Here is a 27,792-nt window from a genome sequence, read left to right on the forward strand (position 1 = left end):
ACGTGATCGGATCACGGCGCGTCCCTTCTCAGAGGGGGTAAAAAAAAAAAAAAAAAAAATCGCAGAATAACGGAAAACTCACCTGCCACCAGGAGGATGGGGTGCTTGTCGGGGTGCAGCTCCATCTGCCGGGCGATCCAGGGCCCGTCGAAGTGGGCGTACCACCACCCCTTCTTCTTGTTGTGGGGGTCCTTGAACTGGTCGCCCGGTCGGATGAAGGGGATTCGGAAATACCTCTGCTGCCGGTTCATCGCCACCTCGTACTGGCGGGCCGGGATGGGGGGGGCCGGGTTCTGCTTCGCTGCTGGTTGGACAAGGGGAGAGGGTGAGGCGGCTGGCGACCCATCGGCGGCCGGGGGTCGACTGGCGAGGTGCCGGTGGGGGAGAGGGCTAACGATTAGCGAAAACAAGCTAGCTGAAGCGAATCTGTGAACCGGGGTGTCGACCGATAGGACGAGACGCCGGGGAAATCCTGGAAGATGATGCGACTCGTCCGCCGCCGTTTAATTTCATAGCATTTCTCTACGGAAAGAACTCAAATATGTATCGTAAATAATAAAAATATAGAGTATGTCCGCAGGCGTTGGATGATTCCATCAGTGGCTGCGGACGCAGATTGCTGAACAGGAGCTTCTGTTATCAGAAAGATGACCGGTCGCATCCCATCACCGCTCACCTCCCACTGCCCCGTCACCTCCTCCACCAACCCCCCCCTCCCCCGAGCCCCAGGGTCTTCAAACATTTGATTTATCCTGGCGGTGGACAGAGGGATCCAGGACGTGAGCGTTTTTTTTCCTCGGACAGAGCCTGAATCCGAGCCAGGAGTTATGGGGGGGGAAAAAAAACAAAAAAACAAAAGGGTAAAATGTCTCCAAAAGTAATCCCCAAATGATTACATTATAATTTCAAAGCCGAGGCCGAATTATTTTTGTTGTTATTGAGGCGTTATTTGCTATTTGCGATCTCCGCCAGCCCGCTTGTGCCCCCACGAAGAGGAACCGGAACAAAATGTTTCAACGAACTTGTCCGACCTCTGAACTTCCTCAAGGTCAAACCTGCCGCCCCCCCGACAACTACTCTTGAGATAGCGATAGTGTCTCTGGTTGCTAGGCGACCGCCCCCCCACCCAAGCTCTTATCAGTGAGACACATGAACAGCTTGGAGCCTGAGAATCTCTCCGGGGGTTACCATGGAAACCACCACCCCTCCACAATGAGCCTAGAGACCAACCCGGGGACGGGGACGGGGGGGGGGTTTGCGAAACGAGGGGTTAATGAGAGCCGACAAAGGGTTAATATGAGAGGATTAATGGCGGGTTATCTCGGTTAACCAGGGTTAGTTTTACAATGGCGAGCACTTACATGCCGATCTGACGGGAACCACTCGATCTGGAAGTGAACATGCGGTGTTACAGACAGGAAGTGATGCAACGACAGACAGGAAGTGATGAGACATCGAAAAGGACCGCAGCGGGGAAGTGATGCAATTTGCCGAATGACAGATCCGGCGGCGCCGACACTTCCCGTCGAGGCTTGCCGCCGTTTTGTGCACGAATTCCCACGGTCGAGAAACCCGGGGTCAAAGGTCAAGTCCTGAGAGGGACACATTGCCACGACAACAGCCCCGCTCAAAATCAATTGCCCTCCTCACTACTCCAACTAATTGTTAAAGAACTTCAAATATTAAGTTACTTTATGTCTGCGTGAGTTTCCTCTCACAATCCATAAACATGCAGCGGGTTAATTAATCAAAATGGCGAATGTGAGGGTGAACGGTCGTCCGTCTATGTGGCCCTGCGATCGAGCGGCGACCGGTCCAGGGTGTACCCCGCTTCTCGCCCCATGGCGGCTCCAGCATCCTCCGCAACCCCGACCGAGTCGGACCATCGGCAGGTCGACGATGGCCGTATCCGAGAGGCGGCACGGCAGCTGGCGCTTCCTCTTCTCAGCAGAGCATGAACATGACAGTGAAGATGCTACGTCTCTATAGGACGTGAATGAATGAATGATGGTCTGTCTCTAGGTGACAGCACCTCCACGACTCCGAGTGGGTCAGTGATATAGAGTGAATGTACGCTATATAATAATAATGTAGCTCATTTTTGGAATCAAGTAAATTAACTTCAGAAATAAAAGCAGATGCGTCCACCGCCAAGCCGACGGCGGGGGAGCGTCTCGTCGGGCCCACGCTCCTCGCACGGCATTCTTTCACACCAACAATGACGCCGACAACCTGCAGAGGCGACGGGACTCGGGAGGTAAACAGAGTCTGGTCCCCGCCTCCCGCCTCCCGCCTCCGACCAACTTCAAAACAGCAGCTGCGGCAGGAGCCGCTCTTCTTCGTGGGCTGAAGACAATAAACTTCTCACGGAAATTGTTTCGCTCCTTCGGTCTCTGAGGTCTGAGAGCGAGGGTGATGGTCGCGAGGGTGATGGTCGCGCGAGCGCAGATGGAAGGTTGCGTTACCGTAGTCGGTGACGGACTTTGGCGCTCGCTGCTCCGTCTCACTGTTCCTCTTCTTGTTCTTGGACTTCCAGGCGTGGTAAACCTTGAGGCGACGGTGAAATTCCTCCCTGCAGGCGGCCAGCAGCTCAATATCTGCACACACACACACACACACACACACACACACACACACACACACACACACACACACACACACACACACACACACACACACACACACACACACACACACACACACACACACACACACGCGCACACAATTAGAAATTCCTCATTCCCCAGGTTGTTTTCACGTACAACGATTTTGCTTTGGATTTGCGTTGCCGAGTGGATAACAAAATAATAATAAAAAATATATTTTAGGGGAAAACAAAACCAAAAAAAAAGCTAGAATTAAACATTTATAAACAGGCGGTGTTTCAAACACAGAGTTTTATTAAAGGTGGCCTAAAAATAATGAAAAAGTTACCAGCAGAATCATTTTCCCTCCAACTGACGATGAGCATTTGTCTGTGAAATAGTATTCAAAATTGATGTTGAAATTGTGACATAAAAAAAAAGAATTTCGATAAGGTAAAAATAATTTTATGAAAAAAGATCTAAATGTTTAGTTTGAATAAATAGTACAAGGAAGGTGACAGGACTCTTTAGAGCTGGTGTGGGAATTAAACTGTATGTTATCAAATTCTCTCTTTTAAACAGTTTAAAATGATTTAAAGCAATTTGGCAGCTTTATTTGTTATCTCTTCTGGGAGGTCGTCTGGGAGGAAGTTCCCCTTGTCGTAGACGCGGCGTCTCGCTGGAGACGGTCGCATCGCCATGACGACCGTCTCCTACCTCCTTAGCATTTAACACGGTTTATTAATTCCCCCCTTTTTATTCCTTCATTGAATTTATTGTGGCTGAAATCAACCTTGAGCCATGTTTGCCGCTGGATGGGAAGGTGACAGTCGTCAAGCTGACTCAGAAATCTCCCCGTCAGCCGATTTCTGAAAGCAAACCCCGAGAACCGGCTGATACGGACAAGCGGGCCGAGTCGTTTTCGGACGGAAACGTTTCGTCCAGAATTGTCCAGTAAAGTTTTTCGTTTAGCGTTCCCACGGGCAGTGCTGGCGGCGGTAGGGACCGGTGTGTTTGCAACCTGGAGCGCCACGTCGGGTAGCAAACGAAGAAGAGGAAGACGACAACATGGAGAGCCAAGTTACCGCATTGTCATATTCTGCAGCAACCCGACCATCAGATGGGTTGAGGTGTTTTTAGCTCACTGCACTTATTTTGGCCACGACATTGACGTTGGGCTGCGACACCCGGAAAGCTCTCAGCGACGTTGCAGGCCAGAAGAGCTTGGACGTCGTCATCGGCCCATTTCTAAACGGTTCTGTTTATTTTGTCGCAAGAAGTGAAGAATCTGAGCAGTGACCTCGATATTTTTTAAAAATGATATCTGGTTAAGGGAGCTGGGTTGTGAGTTCCGCCCATCACCTGAGTCCGAACGCATCAAGAACCAGCCTAGTTCCTGATGAAACGCAAAACGGTCCTGCGCCGAGAAAGGGGTTGATGACGTCACTCACCGCAGGACGTGTTTATGGCGTCCCGCAGTTCGGCGTACTTCCACTTGCTGAGCTCGAACTTCCTGCTGCCGGCGGCAGCTTTGGAGGCTTGAACCTGCGGACCTCTGAGACGGAAAGCGGAGGAGAGGGTCACGGGTCAGAAAACATGGAGGCCAGGGGTCAGAGGTCAGGTAGGGGTTCACGGTTACTGAGGATCAGAGAGGTTCAAGGTCAGAGAGAGGGTCAGAGAGAAGCAGAAAAGTCCTGCGGCAGGTGGAGGCCGTACTTCACTTCCTCACACTTCGAACGGTTGAAAGTAAAATTTACAGTTAGCTTTTAACCGTGATGTTTGTTTGTGATTTCTGAATTTTGTCAAAAAATATGAATATGAAATCATGAATATGAAAAAAAAATATATGAGTAACACAATAAGAAATGCTCTTTAGCCGTTTTTGGCCTTCCGCAGACTCAGATGCTCAATGACGGCAATCTGTGACAAAATCAAAAAGAAACATCCTGTGTGCAACCGACTGATGATTGGTTACTAATCGATCAACGAGAGAGTGAGGACCGGTGGCGTACGACCTGAAGGTCACAAACAGGAAGTGAGTTTCAGCTTGAGTTAAAGAGGTAGGTCAAGAGAGACGAGGTTAAGAGTGACACCATCGACGTCGTCATGCTGTCCCAGTCGCCAGGAAGCAGCTGCGCGGCGGCCAAAACTCATCGCTGCGCAACGCACCATGTTTTCCAACGTGAAACGCGTTGTTAATCACTTACTACATTAATCTCCTTTAAAATTGGGGTGCAAATAGAAAAGAACTTGAGGCGGTATCAACAGGTGGCAGAGGTCAGAGGTCAATCGAGTGCAAAAACGAGAAAATCAACGTGGACGTATGATCACGATCAACAAAATCGAAGGAACTTTGATTGATGGACGTAGTACGTGACTAAGCCTCCACCCACCTCGCCAGGAGCTCTGACATTTCCTGTGCCATTTCCTCCCTACGAAACAAAAAAAAAAAAGCCACGTCGTCATGGAAACACGAGTCAAACATGAAAAAAATGGAGACAGAAAAGAACGACTAACTTTTACAAAGTACATCACGGATGAAAAGATGGTACTATGGGATGCGTTGACGTACAAAATGCCAGAAGTTAGCATTAGCCGCTAGCTCTGTCATCTAGGAACCGCTAGCCTAATCACCAAGAGTCGGCCGCTAGCGTTAGCAGCTAGCCCCCCCCGTCAGTCTCGCTGGACTGCAGGGGATAAAGTGCTGACAGTCGAGGTGTTCGAGTGCTTGTGGGAGCTTTTTATTTTCTGAGTCACCGCTTTCCCTCTATTTATAACCAGAATCTCTTTGACACGTTCTGTCCTTCGTCCCGATGCGGCGTCGAACCTTCGACCTTGAGCGTCATTGCACCTCTGGATCCAGCGACGGCGATGGAACGCGCTCTCAATAAGGAGCTCCTTCCTTAACCTCCGTGTTTTCCGGAAGGAGAACGTTTATTTCAACCGTGTTAAAGAAAAATTTTCAGAAAAATCACGGGGGGAAAAAATGCTGCTAAACGTAATTTTTTTTTTTTTTAGAAATTATCAAGTAGAATTCTGGTTTTCTATCTTTGGTTTATTTACTGGATGTCTTTTCTCTCATATTTATTTAGAAAGTAAAGAAAAACATTAGAAAACGCCAGGTACTAAAAGTTTCGCTAAACAAAAATGAATTAATAAGTTTGATTAAAAAAAAAACACAGAAGTAATTCAAGCTTTTTCCCTGTGTTTTTGCTAAGAATAATCTTGCAACAAAAGTAATAATACATGGACACCTAAAAAAACTAAAGAGATGAATTTATAGCATATTACAATTTTCTTTTTTCTTTCTTTTTTGTAAATCCTGATTTCCCTGTACAAGTTTCTGTGATGTCACACTTTTCTCGGTACATTACATTTCTCTCAGTCGGGGGTCACTTATTTCCGATCCTCGTGTTTTTCCTTTTAAACAGACGTATTCAAGTATCTGCTGCTATTTAACGTTTCTTATCTACTGTTCTCGGAATTTCAGTTCGGGGTCTCGACCTGCCGTGACCTTTAACCCCCTGTGGTACCTACATGGTCAGACTCTTGAGCTTCGTGGGTCCCGCGAAGCTGAAAAGACAGTTTATAGGGTTAAAAAGACCGATAGAAGAACGTGCTTTGTCTCTGCTGGGTGGAGAAGAGGGCGGACGACTCATCAAGACTGATCAAACAAATCACTGAACGATTGAAACGAATCACTGAATGAAAGAAGAGTCAAACTGATCAAACAGCGTTGCGGCGATAACACAAATCACCAAACTGATCAAATAGCCCTTCAAACTGATCAAATGAATTGCAAAAAACTGATCCCACAAATCATCAAACTGATCAAACAATCTGTCAGATTGATCAATAAAATCAACAAACGGATGAATCATCCACTTGTGAACGATCAAAATTGACCGAACAATTGAAAACAACTCAAAGGAAGCAACAAACTGATCAAGTGAAACCATAAAGCATCCAAACAACGAATCAAATTAGTGAACAAATGGTCAGACTGATCGATTGGATCACGAAAATGATCAGTTGATTCATTAAACCGACCAACGGGTTCATCGAGCCGATCGTCCGATTCATCAAATCGACTCAAATTAAACAGGTGTGGCACCGATCTGACATTTCGAACGGATCGGTCAGATCGCAGCAGCTGCTTGCCTGGCAGTTGGTACGACATGCGGGGGTCAAAGGTTAAAGGGGTTAGTGGGCGGGTCTTACGCTGCTCTCTCTGGGGACGATGGACCTGAGGAGTCGTTACTGGGAGGAGAGAGAGAGAAAAAAAAAAAAAGAGCAGGAGGTCAATCCCTGAGGTGAGGAACGAGGAGAAGATGACATTTTGAACGCAACAGAATAACAACACGGTGGATGCCATGGCTACACTCCTTCTGGTGTCACCGCCCGCTCGGTCGGTCATGCGACTCAGACCAACGGGAGCAAGAACGCAGATTCCCAAACCCAAACTTGTTGAAATCTGAGGATCCGTGCGCGCTCACCTGCGCAGACCGGCGTCTCCTTGCCCCTCCTCGGGGATGAGCTCGGCTTCGCTCCTGGCGATCCTCAGGGCCAGCTCGCGGTCTCGCCTCTCCTGCTCCAGGACGGCCTGGCGGGCCACTTCCTCCTCGCGCTCGGCCTGCAGCTGCAGCTCCATCTCCACCTGTGAGGTGGGCGGGAGGACCTCCATTATTGTAGTCCCATCGGACCAGGAGGACTACAAACGTCGAGTTTGTTTTTTTTTCACTCCCTAAAAAGCGGATCATCTGTCGCCGCCTTGTCCTCCACTTAAAAGAACACGGATGTCACGAATTGCATGAAATAAATAGATAATAAAGGGGATGTAAAACTTAAATGGTGATAAGTGATTATTGATATTTAGTAGCAGGGAATGTTTGGGGAGCAGTTAAAAACGAATCAATCTGCCTCGACCTTCCTCGGCTGTGCGCGGCAGCGCCGGGGGCGGGGCTTGAGACTTTTGATTTACGCTGCCGCAGGGAGACGAGGCTCCTTCTGAAGGTCGCGGCTTTTCTTCTCTCTGGTAATTTGAAATAGGGAACAAACAAGGAGCGCCGGGGAGACGTTCCAGCCTCGGACACTCACCTGGAGCCTCTTCTCCTCCTCCTCTCTCTTTTTCCTCTCCTCCTCCTCCTGCTTTCTCTTCAGCTCCATCTCCGCTTTCCTGGGGAGGACGGGAGACACGGGGACATGAGATGGTGATAAGGACACTGATTAAGACGGACTGAAAATAAACTCATTTGTGTTTTTATGGGTTTGATTCATATAAATGCCGTGAAAATACATCTGACATTTTAAGTATTTTATTTACATCACATCTGGAAATATAATTTCCATCTTGATAAACAACCTCAGTTTTATTTTTTCCTTATATTTGTAGTTTTTTAATCGGGCGAGAGATTGGCTATAAATGTGGAATACCGGTAATACAAATCAGGTCGAGACACAAATGTAATTTTTTTCTTTTTTTTTAATTTAAAGATGAGGGACGGAAGGTCAACGGCGTATTTCATTTTCGCACGTGTTGCGGTTCCGCCCATCATCCGTCACAAAAACGTTTGAATCCCTGAGAGTGTCGGGTGGTGGGGGGTCGGACTGTCCCAACGGGCAAGCGAATCACGTTTCTATCAAACCTGTAAAATGGTGGCGGCTGACCTTCAGCCGCGTCCCGGGATCTCGACTTGCCGCAGGAGGCGGCAATAGAAGGGAGAGCGAGCCATAAAGTCGACCGCGGTCTCTAATGTCTGATATTAGCGGCTAGTGGTTTGTGACGAACACGGCGGCCCCATCATTCCTGGGGTCGGGGAGGGTGTGTGTGTGTGTGTGTGTGTGTGTGTGTGTGGGGCGTCTCACTCCGACTGTCAGAACGTGACGGGTGTAATAAGAGCTCCTCACACTCCCATTGCAATCAGACGTCGAGACAGCTGACAGAGCGATGGCGAGCTGAATCACGGCGGCGAAACCTTAAGCTGCGATTTTTTTTAAGCTTCCGCTCGTTTTGCGATTCGTTTCGTTTCAGCTCCCGTTCGTGCCGACGTGCACGGGCCAAACTCTTCGGCGTGCTGGTGCGAAGGCTACCGTTTCTAAATGTGCGGCTGTGATTGACAGGTGTGGCAGGTTAGCTCCGCCCCCCCTCTGCCTCCATTCTGAACGCCCGTAAACAACAGACTGGAGGAAATGCGGCTTCCACTCACAGGCGTCGCTCCTCTTCCTCCTGCTTCCGCAGTTGCTCCTCCTCCTCCCTCCGCTTCCTCTCGCACTCCATCTCCTCCTGGATGCGACGCAGGCGCTCCCGCTCCTCCTCTTCCTTCTTCTTGTTCTGCATGGCGGTCAGCAGCTGCTCCGAGCGGCTCACCAGCGACCGGTAGCTGTGGTCGATGTCGATGCGCGACATGACGGTGTTCTGGCGGACACGCGGGCGGACGGTTAGTTTGAAGCGTCACGGGACAACAAGCGCATACCGGATGTTTTCCGCCCGTTCCGCACACCTTGATCTGGACCACCAGGGCGTCGATGGCGGCCTCCAGCTCCTGGATCTGCTTGGTCATCTCCTGCTTTCCCTCCTTCAGGCCGGCCACCACCTCGGTGAAACGGTCCATCCTCGTCTTCAGGTTGCGCACCTTCACCAGGCCGTCGATCCTGGGGCGGGGGAACGATCGGCAGGTGTGAGCAGGAGAGATGGGAGAGACGATCGTGTGACCGATCATCATTTCTCATGCGGTCAAAATTTGTGTAAAAAAAAAAAAAGTTAGGAAAAAACGGTGGTATCGGTAGACACGTTATTCACGTTATTTTTTCGTCACCTTTTTAAATGTTTGTGGATTTTAGGTAATTTGGAGGGGGCTTATCTTGCATATCGCTACTTGTCGTAAAAAAAAAAAACAAAAAAAAAAACTAATAATTTCTATAACTAAAAATAACCTCGATGAACGGGGGTTTAAACACGTTGAAAAAAAGATGTGAGAAAATCAGCAAACGATAATAAACATGAGCTTAAAAATCACAAGATAATAATTAAATCATTAAACTGAAATAAATAATTGAATAAATTATTTCAACCTTTTTATAACCACTTTGCTTTTATTTTTATTGTTTCTTTTGAATCTGTATTTTGTATATACGTACATATGTGTACGGTGTCCTTGACTGTGGAGTAAGGCACCTTCAATAAAATGGATCATTATTATAATTATTACTAACAATAGTCTTGAGTTGAAACTATGAATCTGATCAAATATCACAGCTAAACAACACTGTAGAGACAAGCTGTAATATTATTTCAGGACGAAATGCTCAGAAAGGAGCTTTTATATTTGACTCCATCCAGACAGCTTGTTGCATCAGGTCGTCAGAAAGGGAGTCGTGTTTCTGCTCGGAGGAGAGACGGCGGCGGGGGGGGGGAGGTTCAGTACTGGAGGTTTAATTTGTGGCCGACGAAGCCGTCGCTTCGGGATCCGAGTGGCCGTCGCCGTAATGAGGTTTGACGTGACGCGTCAGCTTCTCCTCGACCGCATCAAATCCACAGTTAGCGGTTCAGACGGAAGCTGTCCGTCACGGACGCGGGCGCCGATTTCCGACCCGCGGCCGTGACGAATGCCCGCCAGCCGCCCGCGGCGGCAGGGGGAGAACGGTAAATTCGAAAAAGCCTTCTCGACGGCGAGACGGTCGCGGGCACCTGGGTTTACGCCGGTGTGAAATCAAAATGGACCTCTGAACGCAATGTATGTATATATTCATTATTATGAAACACACTTCCTGGTTTCACTCTTGCAAATCTAAATCCCGCGCCCTCGAGCACCACCGGGCACGAGGACTCTGCATAAGTGCTTGCTCCTTTGCTTTCAATTAAAAAAAAAAGGCCTTTTCTTATTATTCATCTTCATTCAATTTCTTATTATATTATTATTTCCAGTTCCTTTTGATGATGAGCGACCCACCGGGGTTTGTGCTTCCTCTTGCAGAGCCACATCCGGACGGTCTTCTGGATGGTGACACAGGCACCCCTTCGGTACAGGATCTTGTTTTTCACTGTTCAGACAAGAAAAAAAAAAAAAAGCAACCATAAAAAAAAAAAAAAAGACATAATCATGCCCATCTTGTTAACAAGCGTTTAAAACAAGTCAGCGGACAAACATCAATGGAGACCTCTTTACTACACGTCAGTCAGGACTCGAGCCCTCATTACCAAACATCAATCAAGACCTGGGCGTCCAAATATTAGCCGGTGCTTGTTACCGGTGACCGGAGGTCAACCCCCGTTGTAAAAAAAAAAAAAAAAAGTTTTACTTTGACGAAAGACGTCGTTACAAGACATCAATCGGGCCTCATTACTAATATCAATCAATTCTTGTTACTGCAAATCAATATACTCTCCTTACTTAAAACCAATTGAACCACCTCACCAAACATCCATCAGGCTTTCTTGCAAACATCAATCAGACTTCGACACAAAACATCGCTAAGACCTCTTTAGCAGAGAGGTCACCTTTATCAATCACACCGTGTTACCGACCATCAATCTATTACCAAACATCAAGACCTTGATATGAACATCAATCAGACTTGGTTACTGGACATCAATCGGACCCTGTTGCTAATCAATCGGACTTTGTCACTTATCAACCGGACACCGTTACCGAACATCAATCTGACATCAATCATGTTACCAAACACTCAAAAAGTATCTATCAGTGCTTGTTACCAAACATCAATCAGACCTTGTTATCAAACTTCAATAAGAACTTGATGGTAAATATCAATCAGACCTTGTTGGAAAACATCAATCAGAAATCATTACCAAACATCAGTCAGGCTGCTTTTCCAAACAAGAATTTCCGCCTCGTTATCAAACAGCTGTCAGACTTCCCGAAACGCTCACATTTGATGACGGACAGCGAGCACCACTGGACCTTCTTCCAGCGACTGTGAATCAGCCATTTGTTGACCTTCTTCACCAGCTCGGCGAGATGATCCGGGTCCGACTTCATGATCTGGTCGAACTCTGCGAACTGCAGCGAGAGAGCAAGGTGACATTTTAGTTTCTGTTTCTTTTTAGGGTTTGCTCAGCGCGGGGAAGCGGAGCTGTCATCCGAGTCAATTCCACAGATGCCGTCTTGCTCTCGCAGCGGTTGACAACAATTATTCCCGGGTGGTTTGAGATGTTGGGGTCTATCTGCGAGGACATCTGGGAAGAACGCCCGACTGTTGCGTCTTCTCAGGGGACGCCAGGAGTCACGAGAGAAGACAATACGGCCACAGATTGTACCGATCCGGCACTAGAAAACATGTCTCACCTGGACATTGTGAATTATTCAGTGGGTAGACAAATAAAAATCCCAGCAGTACCTGTGACTCACGCTGCTTCCCTCTGAGTCTATTTTCGCCTTGAGAGGAATGAATAAATTACCCGCTGAGATGGGAGACAGCGGGTCGCCGAAATATCTCACCTTCCCAGGTCGGAAGAAAACTTTGGTCAGGCCAAACTTGTAGTCGTTCTCGTTAAGGCCCAGAGCTTTGAAAAGCGCCTGCAAGGGAAGAAAGGCAGACGTCCCTCAGCCTCGAGTGGAACAGAAGATCCCGAAGATACCGAGCTACGATATTCATCGGAGGCGCCGCGGCTTTAAAGGCCGACGAATAAAACGGCCACGAAGCTCAACGCCAATGATGCTATGGACTTGTATGCTCAGGGTACCGACCCCGATGCCGTGAAGTACAACATCACGTGGACAAAGGTTCAGACCTTGCAGAAGAGCCTGGGGTCTAGCCTGGTGAGCTTGGGGGGCATGTACTTCTGGTACATGTTGTAGAGTTCGTGGAAGGGAGCTCTGGAGGGGAAGCCGCCCTGCATCAGGTCCAGGACGGACACCATGCCTGCGAGAGCGGAGAAGAAGAAGAGCCAAAGGAAAACCAGATCAGAGACTTGACGCTTCCTGCGTCCACCCGGCATCGGTCGTTCTCCGGGACGGGTAGACGAAGGCATAAAAGGCTTCCACTAGGTGTCTGTTTGACGTCGCTTCGTTTGTGGGTTCTTCTCAGACACCTTTTATCACGTTCTCCTAACGTCCGCACGACTTTCGGTAATATTAAAAGAAATGTTACACGGGGGAGACGGATAATCCTCGACGCGCCCACAAAAGGCCTCTCACCTTTCAAGAGGACTTTTTATTGCAAAAATAACAGACAGGGCTTCTGGTTCATCTTGACCTTTCTCATTTTTCCGCCCCTGACGCTCTTTTCATTTTTGGAAGACATGTTATTGAAACCGGGCGGACGTGACCTTTGACCCACTGACCGGAGCACTGCAGCTGTGAGAGGATCTGAGCTCCTTCAAACTGGTGGCTGACCATCTTCAGGTTGGGTTTGATGCAGCGGATGAAGCTGGAACCCTTTTCAACACATTCAGGGCAAATCATTACATTCAAGTTTTATTCAGATCAATTGACTTTTACAATTTTTTTTTTTTTCCCACTGTAACTCCCCCTGAGACCAAAACCCCCAAACCTGGCTGGACAAGGTAGGTGGGTACTGACCGTGCTACGGAGTTTCTCCAGCAGGACGTTCAGCTGCGTCTGGGGAACCAAACAGGAACGTCACTTTAATGCTCATTCTTTCCACACAAGACCGATAGCTTAAGTTGAGATATTTTCATTTCAATTTGTACTTATTATTACAAATCGCACACCCTGTTAATATGGTTTATATTTTGTTTTTTTGGAACTTCACTGTGGACAGCAAAATAAGAATAACTTTGCAAAGGGAAACAAGTTTCCTCTTTGGATGATTTGAATGGTGATCTGCTGGGACGACATTAAGAAACTAATCCACAAATAATGTTTTTCTTTAAATCTTTCTTAATCTGGTCAATTATTTCCAGGGGACAACTTAACGCATCAAATTCACATCAATGCATGCGGTCACGTTGTTGTTCGCCGTGCGATTCGTGAACCATCGTAATCTTGTCTGATCAGAAACGCCGACGCATTGAGAGTCCCGTTCAGACCAGGAGGTCGTGGCGTTTCAGTTCTCGAGAGCTTCACATCCAAGATCTCCGGATCCACTTCCTCCTACCTTGAACTTGTTCCCGACGCTGATGAAGCTCAGCTTCCCCGCCCGCTGCTTGACGTCCTTGCCGTGGTTGTAGTTTTCAAACAGCTGGCGGACGAAGGCGTCTTTGGACTCACTGACCAGGCTCTCCAGGGACATGTGGAGGGCGTCGTTGTTCTTTTCCACGAACTGAGTCTGGTGGACACCAACATGCTCCCAGTTACTGAACGCTCTTCATCGTCCCAACCCCCCCCCCCCCGCATCTCACTTTTAACCTCTGAGCTAAACATGAAGAAAATAACATCTGTTCCAAAGACCAGATGCCAGAGGGAAGAAATCATTAAATCACCCCCAAAAAATCTGCTCAATTTCCCCCTTAATACGGGCAAGTGACATCTGAAAAACCAGCGGAAAAGAAAAACCTTTTAATTTAAATTAGAAAACAGGACCGGACCAATAAAATATGAGGTGAAGCTGGTTTTTCCCACGGTTGTTTGGGGGTTAGTGAACGTACCGTCTCGTAGCAGACGGCACCTGCAAAGTGTCTGATAATGAAGCCTTCGTCGTCCCTCACGTTCCTGTGCACGGCCAGCTTGGACTTCCTCGGCACCTGACACACACACATTCGCGCGCGCACGCACGCACACACGGTGACACATAAATTGTTGCTGTCAGTCAGTCTCTCGTCTAATTATTCTGAAACAGTCAGAATAAAAGCCCACCGCCGCTCGGTTTATATCATCTAAATTCATGCAAAATCTCTTTTAGCATTGAGCTAATCCACGAATCCTTACAATAACTCTCCTCCGTTGTTTACGGATGTAATCCTATAAATACAAACAAATACACAATAAACATACACAAGGAATATGGATAGCTTTTCGTGTAAAAGCCTCCATATGGAAGATTAACTTCAAAGACTCGCGACAATAAATATGAATTATTATAACTCTTCTTTCTTTGAAGAAATGTGTCTCATCTTTCCGCAGCCTCTGTGTGTGTGTGTGTGTGTGTATGTGTGTATTGACTTACGGTGAGTCTGAAGTGGTCCTTGTGTTTGTTGTGCACAGTGTCAGTAAAGTGTTGGTCACTGGGCTGTGGGAGTCGGTTCTCCTCGTCCAGAATGTCCAGGATTCCCAGCAGCTTTGCCTCCACCAGGTCTGTGGGAGCAGGAGAAGGTGTTTAGAAGCCACGAGGAGGACCGGGTTTGACACACACACACTTCTTCTGACAGGGTGTTTCTCCTTGACCCCTTCTGAGATCACATGATTCATTAGGTCCATCAGAATACTGACTGGCATTTTACATCCTGCCTCTTTGGGATCGCACGTGCGCCCACTGCCAACTTAAACTCAGACCTATAGCTCGGCCGCCAGGCTTTTCCCATCCTGACTTGTTAATAGGACAAGTCAGGATGGGAGAGGCCTTCAGTTCACACAGAGAAGAAACAAAAGACACAACATCTGAGCCAGACGACACCAAACTCTGAGTTGTGACCATCGAGTAGAGACAATCAAAAGGGAAAAGTAGCCACAGATTTCTTCATTACCTCTACTGGAGCCGAGCCCAGCTGTCGCTGAGCCAGAGGCGGGGTTCACCCAGGACCGGCCAGCGGCCGATCACAGGGCCAAATATAGAGACATACAAGTATTGGCTCTCGTCCACATGTCCGGGCAATTCAGAGTCTCCAATGAACCTCCCGCATTTGGACTGTGGGAGGAAACTGGAGGAGCCCAGGCAGACATGGGGAGAACATGGAGACTCCACACAGAAAGGCCCCATGTTTGCGTCAAACCTCTTGCTATGAGGCAGAAGCACAAAGTACTACGCCAGTTAAACAGAATCAACCAGTTCCAGTCCAGTGCCAAGTCAACAAGTGGACTCCCGAAGCAGGAACACAAGTCAACCTTGAAATTCGGAATCAAGTCCTTCATCCTTTAAGCTCAAGGTCAAAGCTAGAACTTCAAATTCTCTCGTCCGGGTCGTCACTGGAGACGGGGCTCGGCCGGGCTAAGTCACCCAAGATGATAGTTAAAAAAAAGAAAAATCATAATGCCTGAAGATATATATCACTGATAGTAGTCTTTCCTTGGGAAACCAGAGCTTCCCGGTTCTCCTGGTCCCAAAGATGAATCTCGATGCTTCTACACATTGAAAACAGACAACAGCACTGACGGACGGATGGGAGGATGAGATCTTCATACCTATGCAGTCCTGATTGTCGACGTAGTGAACCTCGTTGACCCCCAAGCCCTCCTTCTGGTACAGCTCTTGCTCCTGGTACAGACAAACACACAATCGGGATGAATCCGTGGTCGAGGAAGACGAGGCTCCCTCTGGAGGACGCCCTTGGTTTCTGACTTTCCAACTTTATGGTTATATTTAATGAAATCAGTGTTTAAACATGGAAACGTGGCCTTTGAGGAAGGCGGAGAACCGACCTCCTTCAGGATCCGCTCGTTGAAGAACTGCTGCAGCTTCTCGTTGCAGTAGTTGATGCAGAACTGCTCGAAGCTGTTGTGCTCGAAGTACTCTGGGGACGGCGAGGAAGGCAGGAAGTGAGGAAATGCAAAGATGGCTTCCAGGAAATGACACGCAGAGCGCAAAAGTCTCCCGTCTTCATCCGTCTGCGGCTAATGGGAAATTAAATCTTGGACACGCCGCGGTTCCGTGTCAACCGATATCGCCTGTCAGATTATCTGCCAGTCCTGGAGATTTATAGATTTTATGTCGAACATTTCGGTAGCATCTATCGAAATAGTTGGAATATATCTTTGCGCACTCTTTTTTTATGTTCTCATTTGCATTTAAATTTATGAGCTTCTCTCCTCTCAAATAGGCTGTTTGAAAAAAATACTTATTTAAGGATTCATCGCAACAATACAGCCTTACTTAGTGTGGAGAATATTTATTGACTTTCTGGCTAATTTTTTGGAATTTTCTCAACAATCTCCAGGTCATTATCATTATTTATGCAGCTAATGGGAAGAAGTCCTCTTCGTTCAGATGTGAGGCTGAGAAGGTACCAAAACTTCCATCACACTCACCAACAGCACAACTGCTACTGTGCAGCGTCACAGAGACAACCATAATGCTGCTATTGTACCATATACCATATATATGGTATTACTTACTGACCTTTTGCACTAAACGGAACAAAATAAACAAAACAGAAGTTTGTATGTGCATCTACTTTGAACTTTCTACCTTCAAGTTTAATGTTTAATTTGCACTCTATAATTATTTTGTTAATTCCATGTCGCGAAACGTCTTCTCGATCTCTCTGTGTGTCAAGTACATGCGGAGAAATTGACAATAAAACTGACTTTGACTGACTACTGACCGAAGCCGGCGATGTCCAGCACGCCGATGAAGTTGGCGGAGGAGTGGAAGGGGAAGCACTGGTTGACCCTGGTCACCACGTGGTCGAACAGGCGGCTGTAAATGGCCTTCGCCAGGGCGTCGCGGGCGTTGTTGGCCTGCTCCACCTTCAGCGGAACCCTGGATGCAAAAAAAAACAAACAAAAAAAAACATACAGAGTTTAATTTGCTATAAAACAAAATAAAACAAACAGGTTCACTCTGGGCTCCCGTTGGGCGGGAAAAAAAAAAAAAAAAACAATCGCCTGGGTCTTCTGTCAGCTGAAACCGACATACACCAGACCCTATAATTTTACTTTCCACTAATCGCATTTATAATTTGTTTTGTGAGGTTTCCCAAGAGGCTTGTTCTCAGTTTCAGGTCAGGTCTAACATTTTTTCAGGTTGTTACATCAAAAAGAAACTTCTCATGTGTGTGTGTGTGTGTGTGTGTGCACGTGCATAATTAGAAATTATGAATCTGCCGCAGGACGAGTCTCAGAAACTTTCATTAAAAGAAAAAAATAAAATCCTGCTTTTAAGATGCAATATTTGGCCCCTCCAAAGTCCTTTTGAGATTTTGCTGATTTACCATTAAGAGAAATCCACCAATTTTCCTTTTTCCTCAAACACACTCTGAGGTTGTCGTTTGCGATGGAGTTCTAAGGTTGGAGGAAACCGTCGCGTATGAACGCAACATGTTGGAAGCCATCTGCTTCCCCCTTTTTCTGGCAGCTCTATATTTTTCTTTTTTCTGGCAGCGGCCATGAACAAAGCTTACGAGAAATCATTGTCCTGTCATTCCCCTTCGGGACGCCAAAGACGCCGGTCGCTTTGGTCCAGGTGTTGATGTTACTAAAAAGCCATGACTTATTTTATTCATTTACAGTCGCTTTGCTACTATATTCAGCTTGGTTTTTAACAAAGTCACTTAAGTTTATATTTCAGATTATCTCTCTTATGTGACAGAAAAAATAGAAATAATGAGGGCTCATCTTGGCTCAGACTATTTTTTTCAAGTTTTTCCAGATGTTGAATAAGGAGTCAATTTGGGCAGAAAACAACAATGAAGAATAACTTAATTAGAACAACGACTTAGGCAACAATTTTAAGAACATACTGTAAATTCTGGACTATAAGCCGCTCCTTTTTTCACATGCTTTAAACACTGCGGCTTAAACAACGATGCGGCTAATTTATGGATTTTTTTGGGCTAACGCGCTTCATGCCGCCAAAACATTTAGCCTTGTGATATTGGACCAATGAAATGACAGTGAAATTCTGAATTTGTTCAATTTCGACACCGAAGAAGACGAGTTTAATGGTTTTAGTGAGCAGGAGGAAGACAAGGATAGCGATCGGCTGGAGGAGAACAAAGCGGGGATAGATAATGGATGGACTTTTCCTTGTCTTAATTGTTATTAATCTTTTTCATCGGCCATGTTACAGGCAGTGTTCAGAACAAAGCATTTCCAGTACATATTTGTGGATGTTAACAGTATGTATTTAAATTAAAGTTTTGAAAAATGTTTCCGTGTAACATCTTTTTGTCTAAATATCTCATGTTAAAACTGCTGCTTTTAGACAAGTGTGGCCTAGACATGTACAGACATATTTATTTAGGTATTTTTAGCCGGTGCGCCTTATATTCAAGAGCACTCAGGTATAGTCCGGATATTACAGTAAATAACTAGTGGAACCTTGACTTACAAGTGCACAAACTTACGAATTTTACAAGATACGAGCCGTTGCTCAGTTGGTTTTTTGCTTTATGAAACAGGGCGAGATCTGTGAGTTACAAGTGATGAGTATTTGAGATTTCTGTGTCTCTCAATGTCTGTGAGTTTCAAGTAAAACATAACAATAATAAATAATAGTAGGAAATTGTAAAAACAGTAGAAAAAAAAAAAAAAAAAGGGACAAATGTTAGCATCCTCCGGCCTAACCGGCATCTTTGTCCGATCTTCATGATAAAAACACTAAACAGACCAGATCATTTATTAAGAGTCTCTTTTAGGTATGCATTTAATTTTTTTTACATTTTTTTTTTCTTATTTCAGAAACAAACAAATTAATATCCTTTCAATTCTATTTCATATTTCAGATTCGATTTGATATACGACCGAAATGAGTTCCGAGCTTGGTCACCGAACAAATCTAGAAATGGGAGGTGATGCTTGCCAACACGTGACACTTGACGTCCTTACTTACGCGCGAAACGTGCGCATGTCTGACGACTGTTAGACATCCAGTAATGATCTGCACTGTCAGCTTGACAGTCTACAGGTAGTCCATCTGAATGTGTGCGTGTGTGTGTATGTGTGTGTGTGTGTGTGAGAGCTGCTCGTACTTGATGACTGTGCCCTTGGCGCCCCCTGCCGTGGTCAGCATGACCCTGGAGGTGAGGCTGACCCTCAGGTCATCCTCTTCCAGGCCAAGCAGCTGAGCGCAGTGATCCAGCGTCTCAGCGGACTGGTTCCTGATGGTGCAGCCGCCTGTAGGGCGACACGGCGGATGCTAAGTCTGCTGTAACGCATCCGTCATGGAGCTGTAACTTTGTATGACCCCCCCCCCCCCCCCACACACACACACACACACACACACACATACACCCAAGGACATAATTTTCCCGTTGCCAATGCTGTTGCAGCTGATGAAAACCCTGGCGCCGTTACATCCCATCTAAACACGCAACCTTACAAAACAAAACCGCTCTTGGCGTTCAATAACCTCCATGAACAAAATGTTTTCTTGTCTCTCTCTCACACACACACACTCACACACAACTTTTGGTGATGGCACTTTCACATCGCATTAAACCTTAATAGTAATATCACAGAACATCCAGACTTTAATTACATCATCGTTGATTGCAGACGTAAAAAGCGGACGCTAATTATCGAAGCTATTACCAGGCGGGCTGGATTGGGCGCCCCCTGGAGCGCCGGCACTCCAGGGCTAACACACACACACACACACACACACACACACACACACACACACACACACACACACACACACACACACACACACACACACACACACACACACACACAAACGAATCATTCGCTGAGAGGAAAGTCGAGTGTCCACTGAATATTAAAAATTGGGAAAGAATTTTGCACCTGAAGTGTCGAGACTACATTTCCTACAGCGCAATGGAACGCGGTTGTCGCAAAACTTGCATACTGTGCACAAGTACCTATGCCACTCGCCTACGCAAACACAGCGGTAAAAATCACAATCTAGGACATGAAAGCACTGTCGAGTAAAAATAAAAGAGAGGTAAAAAAAAGACTTACGCTTTGGAGCCATGATGAAGGGCAAAAAGTTTTTGAAAAAACAGCACAAAAGGAAGAAAGCAAATATAGTACAATCTAATATGGCGTTCAACTGATGTATATAAACAAAGCTGTTTTCCTCTGCTTCGCTACGCCGACTAGCTGCCGTGTTAAATTGGGTTTGTTGCCAATGCCGTGTGTCGTAATCGTGGAACAACGCTTTCTTAATAAATGTTCGCCATTTTGCGATATAACCACGAAACATTGTAGGTCGGTGTCATCATAAACCGCGGTTACGATGTTTTGCGACCTTTGTGATGTTTACAATTTAGCAAACGGTGAATTCACATCTGTTTATCGCCGTCGTGTGTCGATTGGCCGAATAACCCGGTTGAGTCCCACGAGAACGACGGTGACAAACTAGGAGAGGGAAAGGATTAAGTTCAAAAGGTCAAAGGTCAAGTGCATGCAATGAAGGGCAAAGCAGGAGGTCAGAGGTCAAACTGGATTGCAGCTTCGGGTCAGATGTTCTGCATCCGCCCATCGATCTGAAGGCGATGCTACGTCGCCGCGGCAACTAATGAGCGTCTGATTGATCGGAGAGGATCGACAAGCTTCACTTCATGAGTTTAATAAGATCTGAGGCCATTGATTGTCGATCAGAATATCATCAGTCCGTGATAAGACAAGGCGAGCGGCTTTTAGCGTCGTGCACTGAGGACGGCGGGGGTATCGCGCCTTTATTATGTCCGCGGCGGCCGAGCGCGTCGATGACATCGCCGCAAAACACCAACGATGACTTCAATGGCGCGATCCTCTGTCAGAAATCTGCCGAGTCACCCCCGCTCTTTTTTGCGGGCCGTCGCGTTCCCCTCCACCGATCACGGAGCGTCTATTCTAACAACCGCCAGAGTCAACAGAGGGAGACGGCGTGTCGTCTCTCTCTGTTTACGGGCCGGAGGCGGCGACAGCTGAGACTCTTCGGTCTTAAGCATTTATTGATTCAGATGCTGATTTACATTCTGCTCCAGAAGATCCTTTGTTTGTTTAACATAAAATTTCTCATAAAAGCTCAAGCTACATTTTAAAGGGTTTAAACACATTCCGCACTTTGTTTCAACATCACCGTTATAAATGCGTAATACTGCCATTTGGAATATCTTTTAAAAACGCTTTTCAAACGCATCGATCACACGCCTCCCGTTGTTTTGAAGAAAATCCATCAACTTTGCTGGAGAGAAAGTATCGATTAGCGGAGGAAAAAAAAAAAAAAAGTAACGTGATGACGGATGAGCGCGGGATGATGGATGGAGAGGTTCAATAGAAACAGATGAAGATCAAAAGGAGACGTCTTTATTATTATTTGAAATACTCTATCATCAAAAATGTGAATATAGATGCAGTTGTCCTACCTGAGGTGCTTCCCGCCTCCTCGAAGTCGATGTTCCCCAGGTGCAGGACCCCGGCCACCACCCGGAAGAGGTCCAGCTTCTCCGCGTCGTCCAGGCCGATCTTCTTCATGGCGACGCTCATGCGGTTGAAGTCGCCGTGGTCGTCGAGCAGCGGGTCCTTCAGGGGCCCCGACTTCAGGTGCTGCATAAAAAAACACACGGAGATTCCTTGATCGTTTTTATTTATCTATTCTTTGAATATTTCACAATTGTTTTCCGTCGCTTTAAATAACGAGACCCGCTGCTGCAGACGCTCAATTTTCCCGAAGACCCCAAAAGTCTCGCGATCGAAATCAGAATGGGACTATGAGTGACCCTTTGTAAAAGCAATTAAATGAAAATGTATTTATTTTCTAATGAAAATTGAATTCCGATTGAACGCTGACTCAGGTCCGCAATCTAGTGCCAAACCCGGGACCAGACACGCACGCACGCACGCACGCACGCACGCACGCACGCACGCACGCACGCACGCACGCACGCACGCACGCACGCACGCACGCACGCACGCACGCACGGGCTTGATCCAAGTCCCGGACCCTGCTCTATGATCCGGTCTCTGATTTGGACGGGTGAGATAAAATGAGGAGAGAAATAAAAAAAATAAATAAATTAAAGAAAAAACACAGTCCGGTGCTTTTGATCATCAGAGGAAATGAAGCAGTGAATTTTAATAAAATGAGATGAAAGGGCCTGAAAGGGCGGCCTTTCTCGAAAGTTTCGATTCTGGCAAAGAAATTAAAAAAAACAAACAAAAAAATAAAAAATACAACATCCTTTGATTCTTACTTCCAAAACCCAAACACTGAAGGGGTCGCAGCCGGCGGAGCCTAATGGATCAGGACGAAGACTCCTTTTTTCACAATTCCTCTGTGTTTTGGCGCTCACTTTCTCAAAATAATTAGTTCCATATTCATTCATTCATTCATTCATTCATTCTTTCAACTGGTTATCATGCACTCAGGTTCGCTATCTGGAATCTTATCTCAGCCGTCACTGGGCAAGAGGCAGGGATTCTCCTGGATTGGTCTGGATGGATAAACAACAATTCACTCTCATTTCCATTACAAATCAACAAAGAAGTATTCACTCGCTCATTCTCATTAATGTCATATAGTAAAAAAAAAGGACTCACTTACGTTCTCATTTACTCCTCATATAGATATGAACAAGCTTTAACTCTCATTTACATAATAAAGACATTAAACCATTCCCTCATTCATGTCGTGCAGACAAACAAGCATACAAGGTTAGATACCAGAGTTCCCCAACTAGTTAGCATAACCATTTGGTTCTAGACTACAGGTATTTTATTTTGAAAAATTTCCACTTCCACCTGCGCCTCACTCCTACACTTGACTTGATTAAAGGTTTTTTTTTGGCAAGTAAGCGGCAAGATAACCCTCGCTAAAATGGAGCGCTTATTTAAAATTGGAGAAGGAGCCAACGATGAGACACCAGAAGGGTCTCAGAGTGCATTTAAAAGAAAATACCAAGAGTCCTACTTAATGGGTTCATCGCCCCCTGGTTTGGGAAAAAGCTGTCTGAGATGAAAGTGGTCAGTGGCATTAAAAAAAGGTTCGGGACCACTGATGTATAGACATACAATCATTCACACTCTCACCACCTTCACCAAGTTTTAGGATACATTATAGATGCGTTTACTGCTGATGAAAACGTCGGGCATAAGAAAAAATGTGATGGAAAGTGCGAGGCGTGGACTCTTGGATGCCATAGTTGCAGGGGATTGGTCACGACTTGGGAGAAGGAAAAAAAAAAACAAAACAAACGGTCATAAAAGACGGTGCTGATCTCGAAATTTTCAGATTTAAGAGCCCGATTAAAAGCAGATTTCAGCCCGTCAGTGAGTCTCCGGGCTGAAATTACATTTTTGTTTTTTTTTTGTGTTTGTTTTATTCTTAGTGGCTGTCAGGTAACAGCTGGTGAAACTGCTGAGTCAAACTCGGAGGGGGAGGAAAGGATGGAAAGGTGGCATGACGGGTTTTGGGAGGATTTCCAGGAGAATCGGAAACGAGACGTTTCTACAGGTCATGTATTGCGACGAGGTTTAAATCTGGCTTTTGTGAAGGATTTCTCATGAAGCTCGGCCCCTTCTCTGGCCCGGAAGGCCACATCTGTTCAGATCAAATGAGTTTGTTAGAAAAGAATTGCGAAATTACAAAAAAAAAAAAAAAAAAAAAAAAAAAAGTTTTTTTTTCATCAACCTTAAAATTGAAATTAAATATTGAAGCAGATACCTCACAGAACCTCAAAACCTTTCATTCCACCTGCGGTCTTTCGATTAAAAAAAGGCACGGGCGCTGGTTTTTACTTTGGTTATTTTATGGTCGTGTGTAACGGATGAAATGCGACAATACATAAAGAGTTTTATATATATATATATATATATATATATATATATATTGGGTCTTTGTTTTATTTTAGTTTAAAAAAAAAGGAAACAGAGCAATCTTTGAAATGATAAAAATCAAACAGCGGCGCTCTGTGACCCGATGTCCGATGTCAGCGGTGATAATAATTAATAAGTCTGAATTCCCCCGCGGTTGTGAAATACCTGCATAATTAATCAGCGGCCGAAGGCGAGGAGACGGCTCGTGTCTCGCGGGGTTCGTGATTATTGCAGCCTTTCTGCTGCACTGGAGACGCTAATTAAAATGTTTGCTGTTTGAATTTATATTGGGATTCTGGTTTGCAGCCAAAAAAAAAAAAAAAAAAAAAAAAAAAAGCACCGATGAAACCCGGGAGACTCTGCTGTTAATATTTAATGTTTTTTTTCAGCGCAGGCATTTCGGGAGACAGGTTCTGGTCGGGCTGGAAACCCGCTTGGCAGACACAACAGCGGAGCCGGGGAACAATTTCCGCCGCTCGGCTTTCGCCCGTGTCGCCGGCTGGAAATAAAAATCCCTTTTTTGACGTTTCTTTGCGACCCCCCCGCCTTAAAGGGACATTCAAATGTCACATTGCGTGGACGTTATCTAGAGGTTTGCACGATACACGGCTCGAAAACAACGGGATAGCGATGCTAGCGGCTGAAAGCATCCCAACTAAATGCCTGGCTTCGACTTTAAAGAGTCAAAACCGTGGTTGGCAAAGTGGTGAGAGTTTTCGTCTGCGGAGCCTCAATGTTTTACCCGTGTCTGCGTGGGGTTCCTGCGGCTCCTCGGGTTTCCTCCCTCAGTCCAAAAGGACGTTTACTGGGGACCGAAAAAGCCCCGAGGTGGTTGCGTGCCTCGATATGATGTGTGAATGAGTGAATACTTAATTGTATGTCTCTAAGGATGAACGATTGAGTAAATATGTGAATGAATGAATGGGTGTTTTTTTGTTTTTACGGCATGCAAATGCGCAAATGTTTGCCATGTGAATGAATTGTTGTAGATCATTGAAGCCCTCTTGCACAAGTTATGTTTAGCGTTCAGTCGTTTTATTTGTATAGCGGTAAGTCTAAGTCATTCACTATTGAACTATTTTGAAATTCAATATCGACTGAATTATTGTGTACATATCGAAAGACATGAATAAAAAAAAAGACATAAAAGGTAAAGGTCTTTTGCTATGTGGCTATTTAAATTTCAACAGCTTCGCACAAGGTTTGTTATTACTTTGATTCACGATGCGCTAAATTATGTTTTGTGTTTAAAGCGGTGAAGTGGATCAGACGGCGTTGGTTCAACGGCTACCTCAAGGTGTTTATTTGCGTGTTTTGCATTGATTCCCATCAGTTCGCCGCGCGTAAACATTCACATGGCTAGAGATTGTCATGTTAAAAGGGAGAAAAATGATTTTAATGTTCACAAGGTTAATGTAATACTATTAATGCCAAGTGTTTTTATTGTATGGGGATAAAAATGTAAGGCTACCGTGCTAAAAGGTTTACTTTATGGATGAAATTATAGTAATTTTTCATGCCTGGTCTTCTCTACAGCTCTTACGACGTGTTCCCGTTGTGTCTCCAAGATGTATCTACAAGGTAGTCCATTTGACATACCCACATTATGAGCTCCACCAATTACCAAGCACCTACATATGAGTTCTTAGGTCAGTGTAAATAAACATTGCCTTGTAGTAGGAGCTAAAATGCTAAATTGTAAAATTCACAAAGGCGGCTTCGTTCCTGAAAGGGTCTGATTGTGTGCTTCACCGATTGTGTGCAAAAGGTGCTTGAACAAGATTTCTTTCAAGGCTGACAAAGTTCATGAAGGGAGGGGAGATTCAATTTTTCCCTGAAAATGCTAAGAAATCAGGCTGCTTGAAATGAACAATGGCAGGGACGCGGAGAGAAAATAAGTACAAAACGTTCCTGAGAGTCAGCTGGAAACAGCGGGATTTTTTTTTTTTTTTTTTTTTTTTTCCAAAAGGCAATAGGATAATTTTTTTCTTTTTTTTTTTTAAAAACAGAAACAACGGACAGCCTCGGAAAAGTCTCGAAAAGCTGGCAGGAATGAAAGGGGGGTAAAGTCGAGCTCTGAGCACGAGGAGGAATAAGATACATGGCACAGAGAATGCAAAAAGATGCCAAATCATGAAAAACCTGAAAACGCAGCAGGAGCCTAGTGTGTCGAGGGAGAAGCGTCTACTGTTGCATTAAACCTGATACTATGAAACAACCAACAGCCTTTGTGTGTGTGTGTGTGTGGGGGGGGGTGAACGTAGAAGCGAGGAGATGCTTGTCAAAGTGCGTCCGCTGCCCGTAAATCCCTTCCCGCTGAGTCCGCGATAAACTGACACTGATGTTTCTCCGGCCCAGCGGACCGACGCGAGCTCTCACTATGCCTTGTTCCCTTTGACCAGCTGCGATCGGAGGCAGAGGCGCTCTTCCTGACAGGCCGGGGGACAAACATCATCCAGCGGAAGGACGGGCTGTTTCGCGGTCACGCTTCGGCGAACGACACGGGACAAAAAGCCGCCCGAGCCCACGGGGAACATTCAACGTCGGCGCCTAATTTGATTTGCTGTGTAAATAAAAACACTTCGGTGTCAGCGGTGACGGATTTCCGAGTCGGACTACTTTGTGAGCAGCGACGGGGGCAGAACGTACCTCTGGACTCTTACGGTTTTGCAGGATGTTATTGTCCGTGTCTTTGGAGGCGAAGAATCGTGTGCATCCTCTGTTCAGGTACTGAAAACGCAGACGGGAACACAAACACAAATGATGTCAAAATAAATACGATTTCAATCTAGCGAAATGGCATTTTTAAGCGCTGCGCCTTTATATACATACTTCCATGTACACACACTGGTGTATTACTATGCATGTAGTTTTTCTCATCATAATATGGTCTTTGCAGAACATTTGAGTCGCCCGTCCACATGGGTGAACTCAATTAATGAGATTAGCTCGCGACATCTGCATCGCAAATGCGCTTAATCAAACGCAAACAAATTAATTTCGCTGTTTCAAGATCCATTAGGAGGGCAAATATCGTCGACAGTTTGGAGCCAAAGTCCGCGGGCGTCATTATTTTAACCGTTTCTTCTGTTTTCGTTTGTATTTCCACTTTTATTTTTTTTATGTGGTCGTCCCCTCCGACGTCTGAAGGGGAAACACTCAGAATTCACCTCCGTAATTAAATCCATATTTTTATATTTTCTCTCTGTAGATAACCCAACTCCCAGATGGGGGAAATACACGAACAATGGCGACAGTGATGAACGGGGAGCTCCGACAGACGGATGTTAATGTCCCTCCTTCTGTGTCGTTCGGCATCATAGAGGCACTTAAATCTTTATTTTCAGTCGCTAAAAGCGTTCTTCTCACAACAAGTGCAACCGACCCGCAGTTAAAACACTCTTTAAACAGATGGGAAGGTTTGCGTGTTTTGAACAAACCTGCCGGATGATTTTTGAATGTAAATGCAGCAACTTTTTTTTTTTTTTTTTTAAATGAATTCTACAGTGTCTGAAAATCTTGGGTGCAGTCACACACCCCCGAGTCGCAAAAACAGATCACTGAAATGAATGGATGCCGCGATTTGACGGCTCGGTAGCCGCTTTCAGACAGAAATCCTCTTAGAACGCAGTTCTAAAAACCGTTCGGCT

General features: G+C 45.8%; 1 protein-coding gene and 1 long non-coding RNA gene across 9 annotated transcripts in view; one reads left to right on the forward strand and one right to left on the reverse strand.

Annotated features, from left to right (window-relative positions):
- LOC147213371 (unconventional myosin-VI-like) overlaps positions 1 to 27,792 on the reverse strand; it is a 47,613-nt gene that overhangs the window by 4,551 nt on the left and 15,270 nt on the right. For 2 of the 8 annotated variants that reach the window (XM_086143006.1, XM_086142999.1), the window contains 26 exons: positions 26,792 to 26,872; positions 21,694 to 21,874; positions 19,351 to 19,495; positions 16,984 to 17,141; positions 16,082 to 16,173; positions 15,845 to 15,917; positions 14,673 to 14,800; positions 14,155 to 14,250; positions 13,665 to 13,835; positions 13,127 to 13,165; positions 12,889 to 12,982; positions 12,337 to 12,467; positions 12,044 to 12,121; positions 11,476 to 11,605; positions 10,535 to 10,625; positions 9,086 to 9,236; positions 8,792 to 9,000; positions 7,683 to 7,761; positions 7,082 to 7,242; positions 6,807 to 6,845; positions 6,123 to 6,158; positions 4,979 to 5,017; positions 4,037 to 4,140; positions 2,466 to 2,597; positions 1,362 to 1,388; positions 83 to 304 (listed from right to left, as the gene is read on the reverse strand). In XM_086143006.1, coding sequence (XP_085999132.1) covers positions 83 to 304; positions 1,362 to 1,388; positions 2,466 to 2,597; positions 4,037 to 4,140; positions 4,979 to 5,017; positions 6,123 to 6,158; positions 6,807 to 6,845; positions 7,082 to 7,242; positions 7,683 to 7,761; positions 8,792 to 9,000; positions 9,086 to 9,236; positions 10,535 to 10,625; positions 11,476 to 11,605; positions 12,044 to 12,121; positions 12,337 to 12,467; positions 12,889 to 12,982; positions 13,127 to 13,165; positions 13,665 to 13,835; positions 14,155 to 14,250; positions 14,673 to 14,800; positions 15,845 to 15,917; positions 16,082 to 16,173; positions 16,984 to 17,141; positions 19,351 to 19,495; positions 21,694 to 21,874; positions 26,792 to 26,872 — 2,887 coding nt within the window. The remainder of the gene's footprint in view (positions 1 to 82; positions 305 to 1,361; positions 1,389 to 2,465; positions 2,598 to 4,036; positions 4,141 to 4,978; positions 5,018 to 6,122; positions 6,159 to 6,806; positions 6,846 to 7,081; positions 7,243 to 7,682; positions 7,762 to 8,791; positions 9,001 to 9,085; positions 9,237 to 10,534; positions 10,626 to 11,475; positions 11,606 to 12,043; positions 12,122 to 12,336; positions 12,468 to 12,888; positions 12,983 to 13,126; positions 13,166 to 13,664; positions 13,836 to 14,154; positions 14,251 to 14,672; positions 14,801 to 15,844; positions 15,918 to 16,081; positions 16,174 to 16,983; positions 17,142 to 19,350; positions 19,496 to 21,693; positions 21,875 to 26,791; positions 26,873 to 27,792) is intronic. The other 6 variants (XM_086143000.1, XM_086143002.1, XM_086143001.1 and 3 more) reach the window with 6 other exon arrangements.
- On the forward strand, positions 10,193 to 11,931 carry LOC147213372 (uncharacterized). Its single transcript, XR_015104502.1, has 3 exons — positions 10,193 to 10,318; positions 10,559 to 10,605; positions 11,653 to 11,931. It is a non-coding gene; the product is annotated as an uncharacterized LOC147213372 (long non-coding RNA).

This window comes from Fistularia commersonii, chromosome 36, assembly GCF_037954325.1.
Source record: "Fistularia commersonii isolate RoL2024-O1a breed Wild chromosome 36, RoL_Fcom_v1.0, whole genome shotgun sequence".
In the NCBI taxonomy this organism is placed as follows: domain Eukaryota; kingdom Metazoa; phylum Chordata; class Actinopteri; order Syngnathiformes; family Fistulariidae; genus Fistularia; species Fistularia commersonii.